The sequence below is a fragment of the Heterodontus francisci genome, chromosome 6, assembly GCF_036365525.1.
Source record: "Heterodontus francisci isolate sHetFra1 chromosome 6, sHetFra1.hap1, whole genome shotgun sequence".
NCBI lineage: Eukaryota > Metazoa > Chordata > Chondrichthyes > Heterodontiformes > Heterodontidae > Heterodontus > Heterodontus francisci.
In genome coordinates this window covers 81,194,330-81,216,502 of record NC_090376.1, presented here as the reverse complement: position 1 = coordinate 81,216,502, position 22,173 = coordinate 81,194,330, and the positions used below count along the sequence as shown (strand labels likewise).

Below are 22,173 nucleotides of genomic sequence, written 5' to 3'. Positions count from 1 at the left end.
TTTAAGGTGCATTCTTTGATCTAAGCAAAGGCCAGGGCTTTATCCTGCTACAAACCCATGCTAATCTGGGGATACCTAAGGCTGACAATGAATGCCCAAAACAGAAATGTGCTCTTTCCTTTAGGGCTATCATACTTCATCTTAATGAGCACCATAGAAATCACAAATTAAAAATATATATGTGGCTCTGCCTCATTAATACTATAAAAATAATTTGCTGTTTGATGATACATACTTTGAATTTGCATAAATGTAGATAATTTGGCATAAATTGCAACGGAAATCTCTTGTTGAAACGTAAAAGGAAATTGATCTTAAAAGGAGAGTAACGTACTCCTTTAGTGTAGATAAGATAGTGGGCTAAGGTGAAATGCTAACAGGCCAAAGGTAATCTCTAAAACTCAGTGAGGAACAGCACCTTATCTTTCATTAGGCACTCTACATCCTTGTGGACTCAACATTGAGTTCAACAATTACAGACCATAATCTCCTGCTTTCATTTTGTTTTCTTTATCTTTGGAGATTTTGATTTTACTCTAATTAATAGAATCGTAGAATGGTTACAGCACAGAAGGAATCCATTTGGCCTGTGTCACGCTCACACAAGATGGAATTATGGATTCTATAATGAAGTTATGAAACAAACCCATAAACGGACACTTTTCTGAAAAACAAGACGGAGTCAAGAGGTCAGATGACCTTATCCTGTATCGTCAATAAACATGGAAACTACAAGAAAGCTGAGTCAATCTTCATTTCTGGACCAGCCTTGGAGAAGGCATTAAAATGTAAATGGATCATTTTGTGTTAATGGCTACATGTCTTCAACAAATTGGTTTAATAATGGCATGGCAGACATGGTAGACTGAATTTAATGAGCACGCTGCAAATCGTGGTGGCCGCTCTGATCTCGGTGGTCTGCACGCCCGGGTCTGCCAGTGCTAACCCCCCATGATATTTCGCGTGGGGGCTCATTTAAATGAAGGGGGCGGAGCGGCCACCCCCGATGATGTAGAGGGGGCAGCAAGAGCGTCTGGCGTCACCGTCAGGAGCCATTTTTAAAGAGCTTCAAGCCCTTCAGGTAGATTTAAATTTTTAAATGTGACGTCACACTGAAATGGGAAATTAAATTTTAGTGAAACTTTCAATCCCCTTTCTCATCCCCCACACTGAGTTAATAAATAAAATAACCTACCCCCCCGGAAAACCAACTTTTTAAAATGACGAACCTACACCCACCCGCCCCAACTTCAGCACCTTTGACCCTCAACCCCTTCCCACCATCCCCACACCCAATCGGAGCGGTTTTCCCCGCTACCGCCCCTCCCCACACCCCCCGCACTCTGAACGGAATTCCGAAGGCACGGGAGTTCCGGCCGCTGGCCGGAATATCAGCATGCGATGGCTGTCGCGACCAGGTAGGTAATTATTCTTTAATTGCAATATCCTTTGCATATTAAAATGAAGGCCCCGCTGCTGAGCAGGAGGGGGAGCCACACTGAGGCCTTACCACCACCAGTAAAATGCGGAAAGGCCTTCCAGGTGTCGGGGATAGTAGCGGGCCTCTCCCGGAAGAATTTTCCAGGCCCCCTCGCCACAACCCCTGATGTCAGATGGCTAGTAAAATTCAGCCTGGTGTCTCCAAATTCAAACTCAAATGAATGTGAAAAAACTCCACTTTATCAAAATGAAATGAAGACGGATGACACCCAGACCCCATTGTCTTACAATGGCCCCAGCATCAGACACCATTTATGAGGACAATGGTAAAGAAAAACCATGGTCACATGATAGAAACTAGGGGTCTGAAAGGTGCTTAATAAAAGTATATGCTGGAAGACAAAGGCAGAGCCAGAAAGTGAGAGATTTCACCTGCTCCAGCAGAAAAAGGAGGACCCTGCCTAGAACACCATCTTTAAACTATTTGTAGGTAGTGACTGGAAGTGTCTTTGATACTCCCTACCTGAGAAATCATACCAGGGTTTGACACTGAACTGTGACTGAATTACAACAAAACAAAATCTGCAACAACGCATTCACCCTCCTGAAACGTTTCAAGTTTTGTTTTCATGAACCAGAAAAAAAAGAAAAACAGACCTGCACTGTTTTTAAATCTTCACCCCCCCACCACTCCCAGGGAAAAACTCAATGTTTACAGTGAACTCTTTAAAAAAACCATCAGACCTAAATGCACGTTATCTCCAAATCTCTATCTTTTGGTTGCGTGTATGTGTGTCTCTGTATGTGTGAGAGTGTGGGTGAAGTTGCGAATATTCTCAATTATTGTATAATAAGCATTCAGCTTTCTTTGAACCTATGAGAAAACCTATCATCTGTCTGTTTGTTGACCATTAAAACACTCAGGAGTTAAAACATATTTCTAATAAAACGCTGTCTTTGGGCAGTTGAGAGGTGAAAAAGGGAAACCATCCCTACTACTTATCCCACTGTCCATAACACCCTGTCGCGCCTATGGCAGCTTTCTGCAAGAGCAACTCATCTAGTTCCCACTCCCCTGCCTTTTCCCCTTAGTGCTGCAAACTTTTTCTCTCATATAATTATCCAATTCTCTTTTGAAAACCACGATTGAATCTGCCTCCACCACACACTCAGGCAGTGCATTCCAGATCCTAACCACTTGCTGCATAAAAACGTTTTTCGTCATAGAAAGTTTAAAGCAAAGAAAGAGGCCACTTGGCCCATCGTGTCTGTGCTGGCTGAAAAACACTCCACCTATTCTAATCCCACCTTTCAGCATTTGGTACGTAGCCCTGCAGATTATAGCACTGGAGGATTTCTACCTCAACTACCCTTTCAGGCAACGAGCTCCAGACCTCCACCAGCCTTGGGGTGAAAGTGATTTTCCTCATCTCCCCTCTAATTTTTCTACCAATCACTTTAAATCTATGCCCCCTCATCACTGACATCTCTGCTAAGCTGAATAGGCCCTTCACCTCCACTCTATCCAGGCCACTCAAAATTTGGTACATTTCTATCAGATCTCCCCTCAGCCTTCTCTGTTTCAAGGAGAACAACCTCAGCCTATCCAATCTTTCCTCATAACTACACTTTTCCAGTCCTGGCAACATCCTCGTAAATCTCCCTGTATGCTTTCTAGTGCAATTACATCCTTTCTGTAATGAGGTGACCAGAACTGCACACAGTACTCAAGTTGTGGCCTAACCAATGATTTATATAGTTCCAGCATAACCTCTCTGCTCTTATATTCTATACCTCGACTAATAAAGGAAAGGATTCCATATGCCTCCTTAACCACCTTATCGACCTGTCCTGCTACCTTCAGGGATCTGAGGACATTCACTCCAAGGTCCCTCACTTCCTCTACACTTCTCAGTATTTTCCTTTTAATTGTGTATTCCTTTGCCTTGTTTGACCTCCCCAAATGCATCACTTCACACTTCTCCAGACTGAATTCTATTTGCCACTTTTCTGCCCATCTGACCAGACCATCAACATCTTCCTGCAGCCGACAGCTATCCTCCTCGCTATCTACCACACGGCCAATCTTTGCGTTGTTTGCAAACGTCTTGATCACGCCCCTTACACCCAAATTATTACTTTATACCACAAAAAGCAGTGGACCCAGTACTGAGCTCTGCGGAACGCCACTGGAAACAGCTCTCCAGTCGCTAACACAACCGTCAACAATTACCCTTTGTTTCCTGCCACTGAGCCAATTTTGCATCCACCTTGCTGCATTTCCTTCGATCCCATGGGATTTTATTTTTATAATCAGTCTGCCATGTGGGACCTTGTCAATAGCCTTGCTAAAATCCATGTAGACCACATCAACTGCACTACCCTCATCTATCCTCCTTGTTACTTCTTCGAAAAATTCGATCAAGTTGTCAAACAAAATCTTCCCTTAACAAATCCATGCTGACTATCCTTGATTAACCTGTGCCTTTCTAAGTGACAGTTTATCCTGTCTCTCAGAATAGATTCCAATAATTTGCCCACTACTGAGGTTAGATTTACTGGCCTGTAATTATTCGGTCTATCCCTCGCTCCCTTTTTAAACAGAGGTACAATGTTAACAGCTCTCCAATCCTCCGGCACCACACCTGTTACCAGTGAGCTCTGGAAAATGATGGTCAGACCCTCCGCTATTTCCTCTCTTGCTTCTTTTACACACCCTTTAGAATTGTATCCTTTATTTTATATCACTTCTCCTCATTCCTCCTCCCAAAATGTATCACTTCACACTTCCCTGCATTAAATTTCATTTGCCATGTGTTCGCCCATTTCACCAGTCTGCATACGTCCTCTTGAAGTCTATCTCTCTCTTCACAGTTCACACTACTTCCCAGTTTTGTCTCATCTGCAAATTTGTAAATTGTGCCCTGCACACCCAAGTCTAGGTAGTTAATATCGCTCAAGAAAAGCAGTGGTTTTCATACCAATCCCTGGGGAACCCCACAATATATCTTCCTCCAACCTGAAAAAAAAACAACCGTTCACACCACTACTCCGTTTCTTGTCACTCAGCAAACTTCATATCCATGTTGCAATTGTCCCTTTTATTTCTTGAGCTTTAACTTTCCTGTCTAGCCTGTTATATGACACTCTATCAAACACCTTTTGGAAGTCCATGTACACCTGAGCAACCACATTATCCTCATCAACACTCTGTTATCTCATCAAAAAACTCAATTATGTTAATCATGATGTGCCTTTAACAAACCCTGCTGGCCTTCCTTAAATACTCCACATTTGTCCAAGTGGATGTTAATTTTGGCCCAGATTATCGTTTCTAAAAGCTTTCCCACCACTGAGGTTAAATTGACTGGCCTGTAGTTTCTGGGCTCATCCTTACACCCTTTTTTTGAACAAAGGTATAACATTTGCAATTCTCCAATCCTATGGCACCACCCCCAAATCTAAGGAAGATTGCAAGATTACAGCCAGTGCTTCTGCAATTTCAAACCTTACTTCATTCAGTATGCTCGGATGTATCTTATCCTGGTAATTTATCAACTTTAAGTACAGGCAGGCTTTCTAATATCTCCTTTTAATCATTTTTTAGCCCATCCAGCGTCTCAACTACCTCCTCTTTCACTATGAATTGGGCAGAATCTTCTTCCTTGATAATGACAGATGCAAAGCATTCATTTGGTACCTCAGCTATGCCCTCTACCGCCATTCGTAAATCCCCTTTTTGGTCCCTAATCGGCCTCACTCTTCCTTTTACCATCCTTCCATTATCTACATGCTTATTGAAGACTTTTGGATTCCCTTTTATGTTAGTTACCAGTCTCTTTTCATACTCTCTCTTGGCTTCTCATTTCTTTTTTCACTTTCCCTCTGAACTTTCTATATTCAGCCTGGGTCTCACTTTTATCAAGCTGACAACTGTCATATGCAACCTTTATCTGTGTCATCTTACTCTCCATCTCTTTTGTCATCCAAGGAACTCTGGATTGGTATGCCCTACCTTTCCCCCTTGTGGGAATGTACCTTGACTGTACCTGAACTATCTCCTCTTTACAGCCAGCCCATTGTCCAGAAACAGTTTTGCCTGCCAAGCTTTGATTCCAATTTATCGGTGCCAGACCCTTTCTCACCTCACTGAAATTGGCCCTCCTCCAATTAATTATTTCTAACTCTGGATTGCTCCTTGTCTTTTTCCATAGCCAACCTTAACCTTACGATACTATGATCACTGTCTCCTAAATGTTTGCCTACCGACAACTGACCCACCTCATTCCCTACAACCAGATCCAGCAATGCCTCCTTCCGTATTGGACTGCAAAAGTACTGATCTAGAAGATTCTCCTGAACACACTTCAGAATCTCTTCCCCCTCTCTCCCCTTTATACTATTACTATCCCAGCGATATTAAGATAATTAAAGTCTTCCAATATAACTACTCTATACTTTTTGCACCTCTCTGTAATTTCCTTGCAAATTTGTTCCTCTATATCTTTCCCAGTAGTTGGTGGCCTATGGAATATACCCAGTTGTTTCTCAACTCTAACCAAATAGATTCCATCCTTGACCCCTCCGGGACATCCTCTCTCTCTCCAGCACTGTAATATTCTCTTTGATCATTACAGCCCCCACCCCCCACCTCCTCCTTTCGTTCCTTCTCCATCTTTTCTGAACACTTTGAATCCAGGAATATTTAGTACCCACTCATGCCCTTTTTTGAGTCAGATCTCCATCACCGCAACATCATGTTCCCACTTGGCTCTCTGTGCCAGCAGCTCAACGACCTTATTTACCACATCCATACATTCACATATATACACTGTAAACCGAATGCTGACCTTATTGTATTCCCTTTTGCTCTGACCCTACTTAATGTCTTACTATTTCTTACTCTAGTGCGATCTGTCTCTCCCAATTCTTTGTACACCTTGTTTTTCTTCTCTGATGTTACCGCCTGGTTCCCATCCCCCTGCCAAGTTAGTTTAAACCCTCCCCAACAGCAACCGAAATCCACTCCGCAAGACTTTGGTCACGGCTCTGTTCAGGTGCAACCTATCTGGTCAATACAGGTCGTTTTTACCCCAGAAGAGGTCCCAATGTCCCAGGAATCTAAAGATCCTCCAGCCACTCATTCATCTGCTCCATTCTCCTATTCCTATACTCACTTGTGCATGGTAGTGGGAGTAATCTGGAGATTATCACCTTTGAGGTCCTGCTTGCATTTTCCTTTCCCAGCTCCTTAAACTCTGCCTGCAGGATCTCACCCCTCTTAATACCTATGTTGTTGGTACTGATATGGACCACAACTGCACCTTCCCCCCTCAGAGTGCTCTGCAGTCACTCAGAGACATCCTTGACACTGGTACCAGCGAGGCAACATACAATGCTGTATTCACATCTGCGGCCGCAGAAATGTCTGTCTGTTCCTCTATCAAATCTCCTATCACTACTGCCTCCCCATATAGCTGAGCCAGCGGTGGCACCGTGGATTTGGCTCTGACTGCACTTCCCAGAGGAACTATCACAGTCACCAGTTTTCAGAATAGAATACTGGTTGGGGAGTGAGCTGCACTCTTAGGACTCCTAGACTATCTGCCTAGTCCTCCTTTGTGCCTGGTGGTCACCCATTCCCTACCTGCCTGCATGACCTTAATCTGTGGGGTGACCACATCCAGAAACATGCTATCCATGCAGCCCTCAGCCTCGCTGATGTACTGTAGTTACACCAGTTGCTGCTCGAGCGCCAAAATCTGGAGCTCGAGCTGTTCCAGCTGATGACACATCCTGCACATGTGGCTGTGCAGGACACCTGTGTTTTTGCTTTTTGGGTGGCAGCTGTTCAACATTCTGCCATTGTCATCTCCTCTTGATACAGCTTTTGTTTCTTTACTTGTCCCATTACCACTCCCTTTGGCCCTGCACCACCAACTCTTTTGTCATTTTATCTCTCCTGTCTTCCACCCTATCACAGACCTTCCCTTTTGTTCTTTTTCCACCCTCCCCCTTTCAACTGTTTAAAACCTGTTACATTTTTAACTTTTCCCAGTTCTGATGAAAGATCATCAACTTGAAATGTTAACTCAATTTCTCTCTCCACAGATGCTGCCTGACTTGCTGAGTATTTGCAGCATTTTCTGTATTTTATTTTTGACAAAAGCTAAAATTGCAGCAAGAAATCAGGAATGCAGTAAAGACAGATTTGAAGCAGGAAGACACACAACTACTCTTACTTGCAAGATAGTGATCTGCTTTACTTTTGAACTATTAAAGATGGAAAACAGTCCTTTGGCAGGTCAATTGGCATGTAGGATTTCCATATTACCAAAGGATCCTACCCTTATTGGTAACTTTATCCACATATCTATTGTCAGTACCCAGCTACAGCCAAGGTTAGAACAGCTGTAGTTAATAATAGAAAATCTTATCCCTATGTCAGTTACCATCGGCTTTTTCTTTAACTGCTTCTGCTACTATTTTGCTGGTCTCAGGTGGCAGTTATAAAGCCGTACCTTTTTTGTTCCAAAATTTCACTGTGAGTGTATACTTTATGATAGTGATAGTTGGTCTGTTAGCACTTCTTTCTCCAGGCAATAGCAGCTTCTGAAAACTCAAATAATATTGCCTCCTGGTCTTGTTGTCTGTTATTTAGTAATGATTTACCATTCAAGCCTGTTTTATCTCCACTAGAATAATTAAGATACATTGCCCAGACTATCTTTTCAGATATGTTCTAATACAAAGTACCTGATTCAATTCGGTATTTATGTAATCACAACTGTATCCCAAATTATTTCTGTTTCTCATTTTGTTATTTGCAAGGGTCTTGTCAATTTTTCACTTAACATCCCATGTTCTGTAAATTACACAGCAACAACTTTCTATTTAGTATGGTAAATTAATATTCTTGCAGAAAAACAAATTTGTACTGCCTTTTTCATGCATGAGTAATGTTTAAAAGTCTGTATTTAATTCACAGGTCAGAGTGAAAGGTTCTGTAACACTGATCCCTTTAACTAATTTTTCAGCTTAACATGATCTCATATGCAACTTGTGAACTTCTTTCTCTCCTCTCCCCGATTGTCTGAACTCCTTGCATTTAAATTTTTCATTCTGACCCCCTTTCCTCTCAAGAATGTGAGAAAGAAAGTTTCTTTGACCAGATTTAAAGAAAAATTAGTGCATTGCACAGAGAATGAAGCCTGCTGACTTAATCACCAAAGATGCAAGCACTTCAATGTTTCTACAAAAGTATATGAAATAGATAAAAGAGTTACCTTGCACTAGAAATGACCTATTTAGCTAGGCCGTAAGGAATACCCCAAACTGTTGTAAGCCTCCTACAGCTGATATACCTACATCTAAAGTAAGATCTAACAGAAGTAATTCTCCTTTTCCTAAATATTACAAGAATCTGGCCAGCATAGTACCTTTTTTGGTGGGTATTTATAGAGTAACCCTGGTTCAGTTAATAGCACTTGCATCTCTGAGTCAGAAGGTTGTGGGTTCAAGTCCTACTTGAAGAGACTTGAACACAAACATCTAGGCTGACACTCGTGCAATACTAAGGGAGTGCTGCACTGTTGGAGGTGCCGCCTTTCCGATGACATATTAGACTGAGGCCCCATCTGCCCCCTCAGGTGGACATGAAAGATCCCATGGCACTATTTCAAAAAGGAGAAGGGGAGTTATTCATGGTGACCTGGACAATCTTTATCCCTCAATCAACATCACAAAAAGAGATTATCTGGTCATTATCACATTGCTGTTTTTGGAAGTTTGTTGTGCGCAAATTGACAGCCGGGTTGCCTACATTACAACAATGACCACCCTTCAAAAAAAGGTAAAACACTTAGGCACATCCTGAGGTCATGAAAGGCGCTGTATAAATGCAAATCTTTTATTTCTTTTATTAATGCCAAAATTGGATTGGTTATCACATTATCTTCATGGAAGCATGTCATTGATGTAACCTTGAAATTCTTCCCTGATCTGTTCGAGCACCTATTGCATTAACTCAGTCAAATAAACCTGAAAACTCTCCAATTCTTAGTTTAGATTCTGGTAGTATTTAGTTTTAGACGGTGAAATCTAATCATTTGATAATTGGTTGCACAGATAGTGTCTACTGAAACTTTGTGCTCTCTCTCTGAAGATAATGTAACCAACAGTGCCACAGGTCATCTTAGTTATTCAAAAATTAGTTTTCCTGCGGTCTCATGCTCACATTGTTAGTAAATGGAAGAAACATTTCATGTAGAAAAAATTGTGATTAGTAATTAAAAGATTTCCTTACATTCTGTCAACAAGGCGTCTAGTCAAAGCTAGCAAAGACTTTGTGGGCTTCTTGTTTGGATCTTCTACTGCCTGGTGCTCTGTAGTGTAACTACTTGGTGTACTGATATTCCGTGGTTCTGCCAAAACTGAATGTGTTAGAATTTCTTCCTTTCCAACAATAAACCTAAGATATGGGAATCAATAACGTTATAACGAAATAAAATGTGAACAACACTGTGTACTCTTTAAATGGCTTTAATTTTTGACTTAGTGAGTCATTCCATTCCTTAAGAAAAACAAATCAGGAAATGAAACTGGAACTGATTTAATCTTGAAATTTAATTTTAAAGCTCCTTGATGGCTTTGTGGGCAAATTAATCACCACTTGGACTATTTGATTCTCAATCAGTCTTCATTTAGCTGATCTAAATAGCAGTTGAGATGCTATTTTTGGTTATGACTACCCTTGGTTAGGGAGAGGAAACAATCACCCAAGTTTCTGAAATCAGATCATTGCCTAGTGGCCCTGCTGGAAACTGCAAGTGTTAACATTGAGTGAGGACAGAATAACCTGTCAACATTCAGTGCCTAGCCTTACAAGTGAAGAATGGCCCCTTGAGTGATGTACAACAGGATTGTTGGCTGGTGCAGTATTTTCCCATAGCATGAATCAGAAATTCCAATGCAGAAGGGAAGGAAATTAAAAATAAATAACATTGAAACCCCTAGAAATCTAAAAATATAAATTAGCTACTTAAAATTGTCATAATTCAAAAAATGAACCAGGCCATCAGAAAGCTGGCAAATCTTTGCTTCAAAAGCACTAGGAACACATCAGTGATTTGCAATTGACAATATCTATAATTTACACTGATGATGCTATTTCTTGGACTTTGCAGCATAAATGGTACACAATATGATATATTAGAGGTACCAAAGCCGAACATCTCTTGTACTTCAGCTGTCAAACCTTAAGAAGTCATGCACTTCTGCCTCAGAGAGGTTTCATTTGTAGGCCTCACAACAAAGATTGACAGTGTGACAATGTCTGCCACTGGTCTAACCCAATATCTACAATAAATACACCAGTCATTGGTATCATGAGTAGTAATATTTCAAAGTGTACATGCTTTATGTATACTTTAGTGAAGGCTGAATCAATGATTCCTATTTACAGTCCATGTTCCCTTGCCAAGATCAGAACAGACTTTACTATAAACTTCAACATTGCTATAAAATTGAATTTGGCTTCCAATTTATACTTCCTTCAGTTTTTACATAATTGTTAATGAGTGGTGTTGTTTGGCAACAGCTGTTTTTACTTCCTTTAAAAAAAGTTCTATCTGTCTGACATTGCTCAAATAATGGTACAGCAAATTCAACTCAAAATAAAATCATCTGCAAGCTGATAAGTCTATTTTAATCCGTCCCAGTGGTGTCTGGAACTACACTCTAATTAATTCATTTCTTGAGAGCCTAGGACAGATCCATCTGGCTTTTCTTCAGAAATGTTTATAATTATAATTGTGGACAGGAGTTTCTCCTGCTTCAAGCCTGTCTAGCAGTGAGGACAACTAGCTGCAACAATGGAAGAAGGCTTTGCCAATCATGCAACACATGTACATGTCTTGAAACAAAATTTGCCTTGATTCAATATATGACATCATCAAGGTTGTACAGTCTTGAGACCCAAATTGAAGCTGTCCATAATGGCAAGCTACTTTTTTTCAAAAAAAAACTCATCTTCAATGCGTAATTAAGTTTTTAGTCTCGAAAGCAGAAAATAAACAACTCGATAAAATTTAGAAAACGTGTATTTTTTCCTACTTACTTGAGTGCTGAGAAAGCAAATCCCTTGAGGCCATCTTTGCATCTGGAAAACAAATGCCACTTGATTCATACATGCAGTCAAAACTACCATAAAATCTGCATATTCTGCACCATGCAGAAAATGTATATCTAGCAGCCTGGTAATTTACATAATTTTGCATAGTATTTACAGCACGGAAATAGCCTATTTGGCCCAACAGGTCCATGCCAGTGTTTATGCTCCACTCAAGCCTCCTCTCACCCGCCTTCATCGAATCCTAACAACACATCCTACTATTCCTTTCTCCCTCATGTGTTTACCTAGCTTCCCCTGAAATGCGTTTATACTAGCTGCCTCAAATGCTCCTTGTGGTTGTGAGTTCCACATTCTACCCACACTTTGGGTAAAGATGTGTATTTCCTGAATTCCCTATTGGATGTATTAGTGACTATCTGAGAATTATGGTTCCTAGTTCTGGTCTCCCCCGCAAATGGAAACATTGGGCTGGATTTTGTGCTGGAGACAGGACTCCTGGCGCTGTGCTGAAAAGGTGGGGGAAAGCCTTTTCGAGCACCACCACCATACACCCCACCAATGCCCAAGTCCCCCACCACCACCCTGGAGCAAGTGTCCCGCGCCAGGATCCCCATCCCTTTAAAGCTAAGGGGGTTGGGTGGGGGCGTGGGTCATCATGTGGTCCAGGGGAGGTACCACCTCCCCCCAACACCACAAGTCCACAGGAAGTGTGCCTCATGTTACAAGGCGACCTCCCTGCGTGGCAGAAGCCCAACCACACCGCTGGTAGGATCCTAGCGGCGCCGGGAAGAGGAGCTTAATTGGCCATTAATTGGCCACCTAAGGGCCTCAAATGACCTCTGAGTGGGAAGGCCGTCATCTGCCTATTCCACCCCCAGGAAGATTGCTTGCCGATGGGCTCTCCGCTCCCCCGCCTTCAACCCCACTTCAGGGGGGCCCATAAACTCCCAGCCATCCTCTCTACATCTATGCTAACAAACCCTTTCATAACCTTAAAGACATATACCAGGAATAACAATGATAATTACCTTTCATATTCCAATGTTATTCCTGGTCTGTGGTGAGTTAATTGATTTTAAATGGGGCAGCAATTGAGAAGCTGCATTCATGGGCCAGGAGTAAAGTGGGTGGAGATAGAATAAGAGAAAAAATATCAGCCAGTAATTCCATCTTTCATCTCTGTTTCTTTAAACTTCTGCTGGAAAGTGCATGTTAGGGAAAGGTGGTAAGAACAATGTCAAATATAATGCCCCCTCCAGCTGAATAGCCTGTAGACAATGACAATTTAGGCTTGCACCGGAATTTGCCTTCCCCTCGGCCAGGTACTGCAGAACTCCTAGAACCAACAGAATCATACACCAGCAGGATGTCTTCAGTTGAGAAAGAGGACCTATGAACATACGAATTAGGAGCAAGAGTAGGCCACTCGGTCCCTCAAGCCTGCTCCGCCATTCAATAAGATTATGGCTGATCTGATTGTAACCTCGACTTCACTTACTCGCCTACTCCCGATAACCTTTCACCCCTTGCTCATCAAGACTCCATCTAACTCTGCCTTAAAAATATTTAAAGACTCTTCTTCCAATGCATTTTGAGGAAGAGAGTTCCAAAGAATTATGACCCTCTGAGACAAATAATTTCTCCTCATCTCTGTCTTAAATGGGCGATCCTTATTTTTAAACAGTGACCCCTAGTTCAATACTCTCCCACAAGGGGAAATATCCTTTCCACATGCACCATGTCAAGACTCCTCATGATCTTATATGTTTCAATCAAGTTGCCTCTTACTCTTCTAAACTCCAGTGGATACAAACTGAGCCTGTCCAACCTTTCCTCATAAGACAATAATATAAAAGCAAGATACCGCGGATGCTGGAAATCTAAAATAAAAATAAGAAATGCTGAAACCACTCAGCAGGTCTGGCAGCATCTGTGGAAAGAGAAGCAGAGTTAACGTTTCGGGTCAGTGACCCTTCTTCGGAACTGACAAATATTAAAAATGTCACAGGTTATACATAACCTGTCACTTGCTTATAACAAGGTTATATGCTTTCATGCCCTCATAATTGCCCTTGTTTAACTTTAGTCTGAGACCCATTCTTCTCTCCCTCAAAATGAATGTAAAATTTAATCATATTACGATCACTGTTACCTCAGGGTGCCTTCACTATGAGGTAATTAATTAATCCTATCTCGTTGCACAATACCAGGTCTAGTATAGCCTGCTCTCTGGTTGGCTCGGGTGAAGCAGTCCTCGGGTGAAGGTACTAAATTGGGGGAAGGCTAATTATAACAATATTAGGCAGGAACTGAAGAATTTAGATTGGGGGCGGCTGTTTGAGGGTAAATCAACATCTGACATGTGGGAGTCTTTCAAACGTCAGCTGATTAGAATCCAGGACCAACATATTCCTGTGAGGAAGAAAGACAAGTTTGGCAAGCTTCGGGAAGCTTGGATAACACAGGATATTGTGAGCCTAGCTGGAAGGCTAGGAACAGATGAAGCACTTGAGGAATATAAAGACAGTAGGAAGGAACTTAGGCAAGGAGTTAGGAGGGCTAAAAGGGGTCATGAAAAGTCATTGGCAAACAGGATTAAGGAAAATCTCAAGGCTTTTTATACATATATAAAGAGCAAGAGGGTAACCAGGGAAAGGGTTGGCCCACTCAAGGACAGAGATGGGAATCTATGTGTGGAGCCAGAAGAAATGGGCGAGGTGCTAAATGAGTACTTTGCATCAGTATTCACCAAAGAGAAGGACTTGGTGGATGATGAGCCTAGGGAAGGGAGTGCAGATAGTCTCAGTCAACTCATTATCAAAAAGGAGGTGGTGTTGGGTGTCTTGCAAAGCATTAAGGTAGATACGTCCCCAGGGCCTGATGGGATCTACCCTAGAATACTGAGGGAGGCAAGGGAAGAAATTGATGGGGCCTTGACAGAAATATTTGCATCCTCATTGGCTACAGGTGAGGTCCCAGAGGACTGGAGAATAGCCAATGTTGTGCCTTTGTTTAAGAAGGGTGGCAAGGATAATCCAGGAAATTATAGGCCGGTGAGCCTTACGTCAGTGGTAGGGAAACTATTAGAGAGGATTATTCGGGACAGGATTTACTCCCATTTGGAAACAAACAAACTTATTGGCGAGAGACAGCATGGTTTGGTGAAGGGGAGGTCGTGTCTTACTAATTTGATTGAGTTTTTCTGAGGAGGTGACGAAGATGATTGATGAAGGAAGGGCAGTGGATGTTATCTATATGGACTTTAGTAAAGCCTTTGACAAGGTCCCGCATGGCAGACTGGTACAAAAGGTGAAGTCACACGGGATCAGAAGTGAGCTGGCAAGATGGATACAGAACTGGCTCGGTCATAGAAGACAGAGGGTAACAGTGGAAGGGTGTTTTTCTGAATGGAGGGATGTGACTAGTGGTGTTCCGCAGGGATCAGTGCTTGCACCTATGCTGTTTGTAGTATATATAAATGATTTGGAGGAAAATGTAGCTGGTCTGATTATTAAGTTTGCGGATGACACAAAGGTTGTGGAGTTGCGGATAATGATGAGGATTGTCAGAGGATACAGCAGGATGTAGATCGGTTGGAGACTTGGGCGGAGAAATGGCAGATGGAGTTTAATCCGGACAAATGTGAGGTAATGCATTTTGGAAGGTCTAATGCAGGTGGGAGGTATACAGTAAATGGCAGAACTCTTAGGAGTATTGACAGGCAGAGAGATCTGGGCGTACAGGTTCACAGGTCACTGAAAGTGGCAACGCAGGTGGATAAGGTAGTCAAGAAGGCATACTGCATGCTTGCCTTCATCGGTCGGGGCATAGAGTATAAAAATTGGCAAGTCATGCTGCAGCTGTACAGAACCTTAGTTAGGCCACACTTAGAATATTGCGTGCAATTCTTGTCGCCACATTACCAAAAGGACGTGGAGGCTTTGGAGAGGGTACAGAGGAGGTTTTGGTCTGGAGGGTATTAGTTATGAGGAGAGGTTGGATAAACTCGGATTGTTTTCACTGGAACGACGGAGGTGGAGGGGCGACGTGATAGAGGTTTACAAAGTTATAAGCGGCATGGACAGAGTGGATAGTCAGAAGCTTTTTCCCAGGGTGGAAGAGTCAGTTACTAGGGGACATAGGTTTAAGGTGCGAGGGGCAAAGTTTAGAGGGGATGTGCGAGGCAAGTTTTTTACACAGAGGGTGGTGAGTGCCTGGAACTTGCTGCCAGGGGAGGTGGTGGAAGCAGATACGATAGCGACATTTAAGAGACATCTTGACAAATATATGAATAGGAAGGGAATAGAGGGATATGGGCCCCGGAAGTGCAGAAGGTGTTAGTTTAGGCAGGCATCAAGATCGGCGCAGGCTTGGAGGGCCGAATGGCCTGTTCCTGTGCTGTACTGTTCTTTGCTCCAGAATGTGCTGCTCTAAGAAACTATCCCAAAAACATTCTATGAACTCATCTGGGCTACCTTTGCCCATCTGATTTTTCCAGTCCATATGTAGACTAAAATCCCCCATGATTATCGCACTGCCTTTCTGACATACTCCCATTCTTTCTTCCTTTACACTCTGTCTTACCGTTTGGTTACTCTTAGGCGGTATGTACACCACTCCCACGAGTGGCTTCTTGCCTTTATCATTTCTCATCTCTGCCCAAACTGCTTCTACATCCTGGCTTCCTGAACTTAGGTCATCCCTTTCCAATGTGCTAATACCATCCTTAATTCATAGAGCCACCCCTCCACCTTTTCCTCGCTTCCTATCCTTCCTAAATATTGTGTACCCTTCAATATTCAGCTCGCAATCCATGTCATCCTGCAGTCATATCTCTGCAGAGGTTATCAGGTCGTACTTATTTATTTCTATTTGCGCTATCAGTCAATCTGTTTTGTTTTGAATGCTATGTGCATTCAGACACAGAGCCTTTAGTTTTGTTCTTTCAATATTTTTGTAACATCTAGCCTTGACTGCTGATTTACTCTTAAATTTGTACTCTCTATACCTTCCTGCCATGGTCTGTTTATCATTTCTCATATTAATGGCTTTCTCTCTTGCCTTGTCTCTACTCTTTGATTTACCACATCTTCAATTTACCACATCTTCACAAATTTGATCCCTTGCCCCTACTGTTTAGTTTAAAACCCTCTCTACGTCCCTAGTTATGTGGCTCGTTGGAACACCAGCCCCAGCACGGTTCAGGTGTAGACCGTTCCAACGGTACAGCCCCCACTTTCCCCAGCAGTGGTGCCATTGCCCCACATACTGGAACCCACTTCTACCACACATTCATTTCTCTAATCCTATTTGCCCTATGACAATTTGCATGTTGCTCAAGTAATAATCCAGAGATTATTATCTTTGAGATTTTGCTGCTTAATTTGGTGCCTAGATCCTCATACTGACTATGCAGAACCTCTTTCCTTGTCCTGCCGATGTCATTGGTACCTCCATGGACCAAAACAAATGGATCTGCCTCCTCCCACTGTAAGTTCCTCTCCAGCCCTGAGCAGAAGTCCTGGCATTGGGCAGACAACACAGCCTTCTGAACTTTCTCTCTTTGCTGCCGAGAACAGTGTCAATCCCCCTCACTACATTGTCCCTTATCACTACATTCCTTTTTGCTCCCCCACTAGAATGGCTTCTTGTACCATGGTGTCATGGTCAGTTCACTCATCGACCCTGCAGCCCCCACTCTCATCCAAACAAGCTGAAAGAACCTCACACCTGTTGGACAATCGCAAAGGCTGAGGCTCCTGCACTCTAGGTCACCTTACCTGCCTCAGTTGCGGCCACACTCTCCTATCCCTGACCACTGACCAAATCAGAGGACCCTATCCTAAGGGGTGTGACTACCTCCTGATATAAAGTGTCCAGGTAACTTTCCCCCTCCTTGATGTGTCGCAGTATCTGTAGTTCGGCCTCCAGCTCAGTGACTCTGAGCCGAAGCTACTCAAGCCACAAACACTTACTGCAGACGTATTTGCCCTGGATCACTCTGAGATCCAGGAGCTCCCACATGTCTTGCCATCTTTAATGTGTTTTGATTAACTACTTAATTATTTTATTCAATTATTCATTTTCCTTTTTTTTTTAATATACTTTATTAACCTTACCACCAGGAGAGAAAAGGGAAGATAAAAGTTTCAAGAATGTAAAAATCAGTTAGTGTTGATACTAGAGATACAGAAACCTACTAGATAATGCACATATTTTCATCTAGATTCAGTTACCTAGTGTCTACAAAATGAAAGAGATGAAAAACAATGAATTCCTTGGGGTGGAGCTGATGGGGTAATGCGTAGAATAAAGCAGTATGACTTATTGGACATGATGGACACACAAAATAAAGCCTTTTGATAGGAAACAACTAACAATGCAGAGAAGATTATGATCAGCCAATATTTAAACACCTCACACAGCCCATTCTCACGGGCACAGAAGGTTAAAGTCAGACCTTATATATCATTGCTTGAATTTCTTCACCAGCTCAATGGCAAGGAGAAATAGCACCACATTATCAAGGATCTTACAGTAATGTTGAGGGGAATTTTAACACCAAAAACAGAAGGGTTTGGGTTGGGTGACATGTAAGAAGGCAAAAAAATCTGAAACCCAACTGCAACCCGCCCACTTCTGGTTTTTAACGGAGGCGGGACGGAAGGGTGGGGGCAACCAACGCACTTGTAGGAGGCAGGTTGGTCTTTTAAATATTATAATGAGCCTGCAGGCCTCAGAATTAATCATTTAAATTTAACCCTGGCTGGCTGGTTTTCCTTGGCTTCGGGAAACTCGTTAGCTAAAGGGAGGCAAGAACTGCTGAATTCAGCAGTTGAGTTCTTTCCACGTACCTGCTGGATTCAGTATACCTGCTTCGCCCAGCACCTGTGACCAAACACCCCACCCAAGGCCCTTCGAATCTCACCCCCAAGGCCTCTGATTTATTTCATCGCCGATTCATCTGCTGCACCCCAACCCATGCCCTTTGATTTCACCCCACCTCCCTCAACCACCAACCCCCGACCCCGAGGCCTTCGATCTTCTCCACCACCAGCCCTTCCAAGCTCCCCACACAACCCCGAGACCTTCAATCTCCTCCACCAATGAAGTCTCCAATCTCTTCACCCGTGTCACTCGCCCCCTTCCCCCACCACCAACCCCCGAGGCCTCTGATTTGTTCCCCCTCCAGAATATACACATACTCTTGACAAGGACTTTGCTTCATGCCTTCTGTTTCCAAGTCTCTCTTAACCACAACAGTTTACTTACTGACTAGCTTCCACTTGTATGCTGATGACACCAGCTCTACCTTTTCCATGAATATCTATGCCACACTACCTATTTGATGTCAAATGGTAGATAAGACATAACTTTCTCCAACTGAATACTGAAACTCAAAAGCATCTTAGTCGACCCCCACCAAAAGATCGATAGCCTTGGCCCTGATTTCACCGCCTCTTTCATCAGCTATTTGCTGAGGCAAGACAGACAGTGCACACCTTCAGTTTCATGTTCAACAGTGAGCCAAGATTCAAAACTCATATCATAATCATCACCTTTATTTCTACAAAGTTTCCACCTCTATCTTTATTTCACCCTACCAATGCTGAAACCCTTGTCTCAGCTTTCATTACCTCAAAATTCAAATTATCCAACACCATCTTTGTCAGCTTTCCGAGTTGTCCCCAACATAAATTCCAACTCAACTCATATCTTGTCTTGAACTATTGCTTTTATCCCTGACCTCTGCCCTCGCACATTCCAATATCGCTATGTCACCAAGGATGCTTTGTCATGGTTTACAAGTTCCTCTGTGGTCTAGCCCAGTGATTTCTAAACTGGGGTCCTTGGAGACTTTCCATGGAGTTTACAAAATAATCCCTCTAGCAGGTGAGAGAGGAGTGAGAGAGAGAAAACCATAAAGGAGTTGGGGGAGGAGGAAGAGAAGGAAGAAAAACATTGCAAGCCACCAGTTGGTGTTAGTCCCACGCAAGTAGCTGATAGGATGTCCATCCCTGAAGCTCCAAAATATTCACCGTTCTTCGCAGTGATGTCCGCCTTGTTGCCATGGTTTTCAGTGGTGAGTCGCGCATTTAATTTTGGTGAGAGGGAATGGGAGGTGGGAGGCCAGCTGCTGCTCTGATACTAGTGTGCATTCAATTTGGACTCATGCAGTGAGCGTGTGCCATTATAATGCGGCCTGGCATGCTGAGCATTTTCAGCATTTTCTGTTTCAGTTAATCTTTTGTTGATTTGATTCTTGTAATTGTGGAAAAGCTGTCAGTTTGAATTACTTACATCTTCAACCATGTTGCAAAAATGTAAAATACTTATATGATTAAATAACATGGAGAAACTGGGCTAGGTTTGCACAGGTCTGCAAAATTCTTTCTTTTGGGCCTCCTTATCTCGAGAGACAATGGATACGCGCCTGGAGGTGGTCAGTGGTTTGTGAAGCAGCGCCTGGAGTGGCTATAAAGGCCAATTCTGGAGTAACAGGCTCTTCCACAGGTGCTGCAGAGAAATTTGTTTGTTGGGGCTGTTGCACAGTTGGCTCTCCCCTTGCGCCTCTGTCTTTTTTCCTGCCAACTACTAAGTCTCTTCGACTCGCCACAATTTAGCCCTGTCTTTATGGCTGCCCGCCAGCTCTGGCGAATGCTGGCAACTGACTCCCACGACTTGTGATCAATGTCACACGATTTCATGTCGCGTTTGCAGACGTCTTTATAACGGAGACATGGACGGCCGGTGGGTCTGATACCAGTGGCGAGCTCGCTGTACAATGTGTCTTTGGGGATCCTGCCATCTTCCATGCGGCTCACATGGCCAAGCCATCTCAAGCGCCGCTGACTCAGTAGTGTGTATAAGCTGGGGATGTTGGCCGCTTCAAGGACTTCTGTGTTGGAGATATAGTCCTGCCACCTGATGCCAAGTATTCTCCGAAGGCAGCGAAGATGGAATGAATTGAGACGTCGCTCTTGGCTGGCATACGTTGTCCAGGCCTCGCTGCCGTAGAGCAAGGTACTGAGGACACAGGCCTGATACACTCGGACTTTTGTGTTCCGTGTCAGTGCGCCATTTTCCCACACTCTCTTGGCCAGTCTGAACATAGCAGTGGAAGCCTTACCCATGCGCTTGTTGATTTCTGCATCTAGAGACAGGTTACTGGTGATAGTTGAGCCTAGGTAGGTGAACTCTTGAACCACTTCCAGAGCGTGGTCGCCAATATTGATGGATGGAGCATTTCTGACATCCTGCCCCATGATGTTCGTTTTCTTGAGGCTGATGGTTAGGCCAAATTCATTGCAGGCAGACGCAAACCTGTCGATGAGACTCTGCAGGCATTCTTCAGTGTGAGATGTTAAAGCAGCATCGTCAGCAAAGAGGAGTTCTCTGATGAGGACTTTCCGTACTTTGGACTTCGCTCTTAGACGGGCAAGGTTGAACAACCTGCCCCCTGATCTTGTGTGGAGGAAAATTCCTTCTTCAGAGGATTTGAACGCATGTGAAAGCAGCAGGGAGAAGAAAATCCCAAAAAGTGTGGGTGCGAGAACACAGCCCTGTTTCACACCACTCAGGATAGGAAAGGGCTCTGATGAGGAGCCACCATGTTGAATTGTGCCTTTCATATCGTCATGGAATGAGGTGATGATACTTAGTAGCTTTGGTGGACATCCGATCTTTTCTAGTAGTCTGAAGAGACCACGTCTGCTGACGAGGTCAAAGGCTTTGGTGAGATCAATGAAAGCAATGTAGAGGGGCATCTGCTGTTCACGGCATTTCTCCTGTATCTGACGAAGGGAGAACAGCATGTCAATAGTCGATCTCTCTGCACGAAAGCCACACTGTGCCTCAGGGTAGACGCGCTCGGCCAGCTTCTGGAGCCTGTTCAGAGCGACTCGAGCAAAGACTTTCCCCACTATGCTGAGCAGGGAGATTCCACGGTAGTTGTTGCAGTCACCGCGGTCACCTTTGTTTTTATAGAGGGTGATGATGTTGGCATCGCGCATGTCCTGGGGTACTGCTCCCTCGTCCCAGCACAGGCATAGCAGTTCATGTAGTGCTGAGAGTATAGCAGGCTTGGCACTCTTGATTATTTCAGGGGTAATGCTGTCCTTCCCAGGGGCTTTTCCGCTGGCTAGGGAATCAATGGCATCACTGAGTTCCGATTTTTGCAAAATATTCCTAAGAATATCACATTTAATTGAGTACTCTGTAATAGAATTGGAGGGAATGAAACTCGTATGTTTATGGGAAGTTTTTTTTTAAAATAAAGCAGTAACCTATGAGCCTGTTCAACATCTAGAGATGGTGAGGCTGCTGTTAATACAGATGTGGCCAATAGTCATACAGTCATTGAGTCGTACAGCATAGAAACAGGCCCTTTGGCCCACCGCGTCCATGCCGACCGTAATGCCTATCTATACTAATCCCACCTGCCTGCATTAATTCCATATCCCTCTATGCCTTGCTCATTCAAGTGCCTGTCTGGATGCCTCTTAAATGTTGCTACTGTTCCTGCCTCCACCACCTCCTCTGGCAGCTCATTCCAGATACCCACTATTCTGTGTGTGAAAAATCTACCCCTTTGATCCCCT

The 22,173-nt window shown here is 43.4% G+C and overlaps 1 protein-coding gene across 2 annotated transcripts in view; it reads right to left on the bottom strand.

Annotated features, from left to right (window-relative positions):
• The window catches only part of tmem135 (transmembrane protein 135), a 568,932-nt gene that overhangs the window by 49,879 nt on the left and 496,880 nt on the right, over positions 1–22,173 (bottom strand). For both annotated transcript variants that reach the window (XM_068033973.1, XM_068033974.1), the window contains 2 exons: positions 11,558–11,599; positions 9,746–9,910 (listed from right to left, as the gene is read on the bottom strand). In XM_068033973.1, the coding sequence (XP_067890074.1) occupies positions 9,746–9,910; positions 11,558–11,599 (207 nt within the window). The remainder of the gene's footprint in view (positions 1–9,745; positions 9,911–11,557; positions 11,600–22,173) is intronic.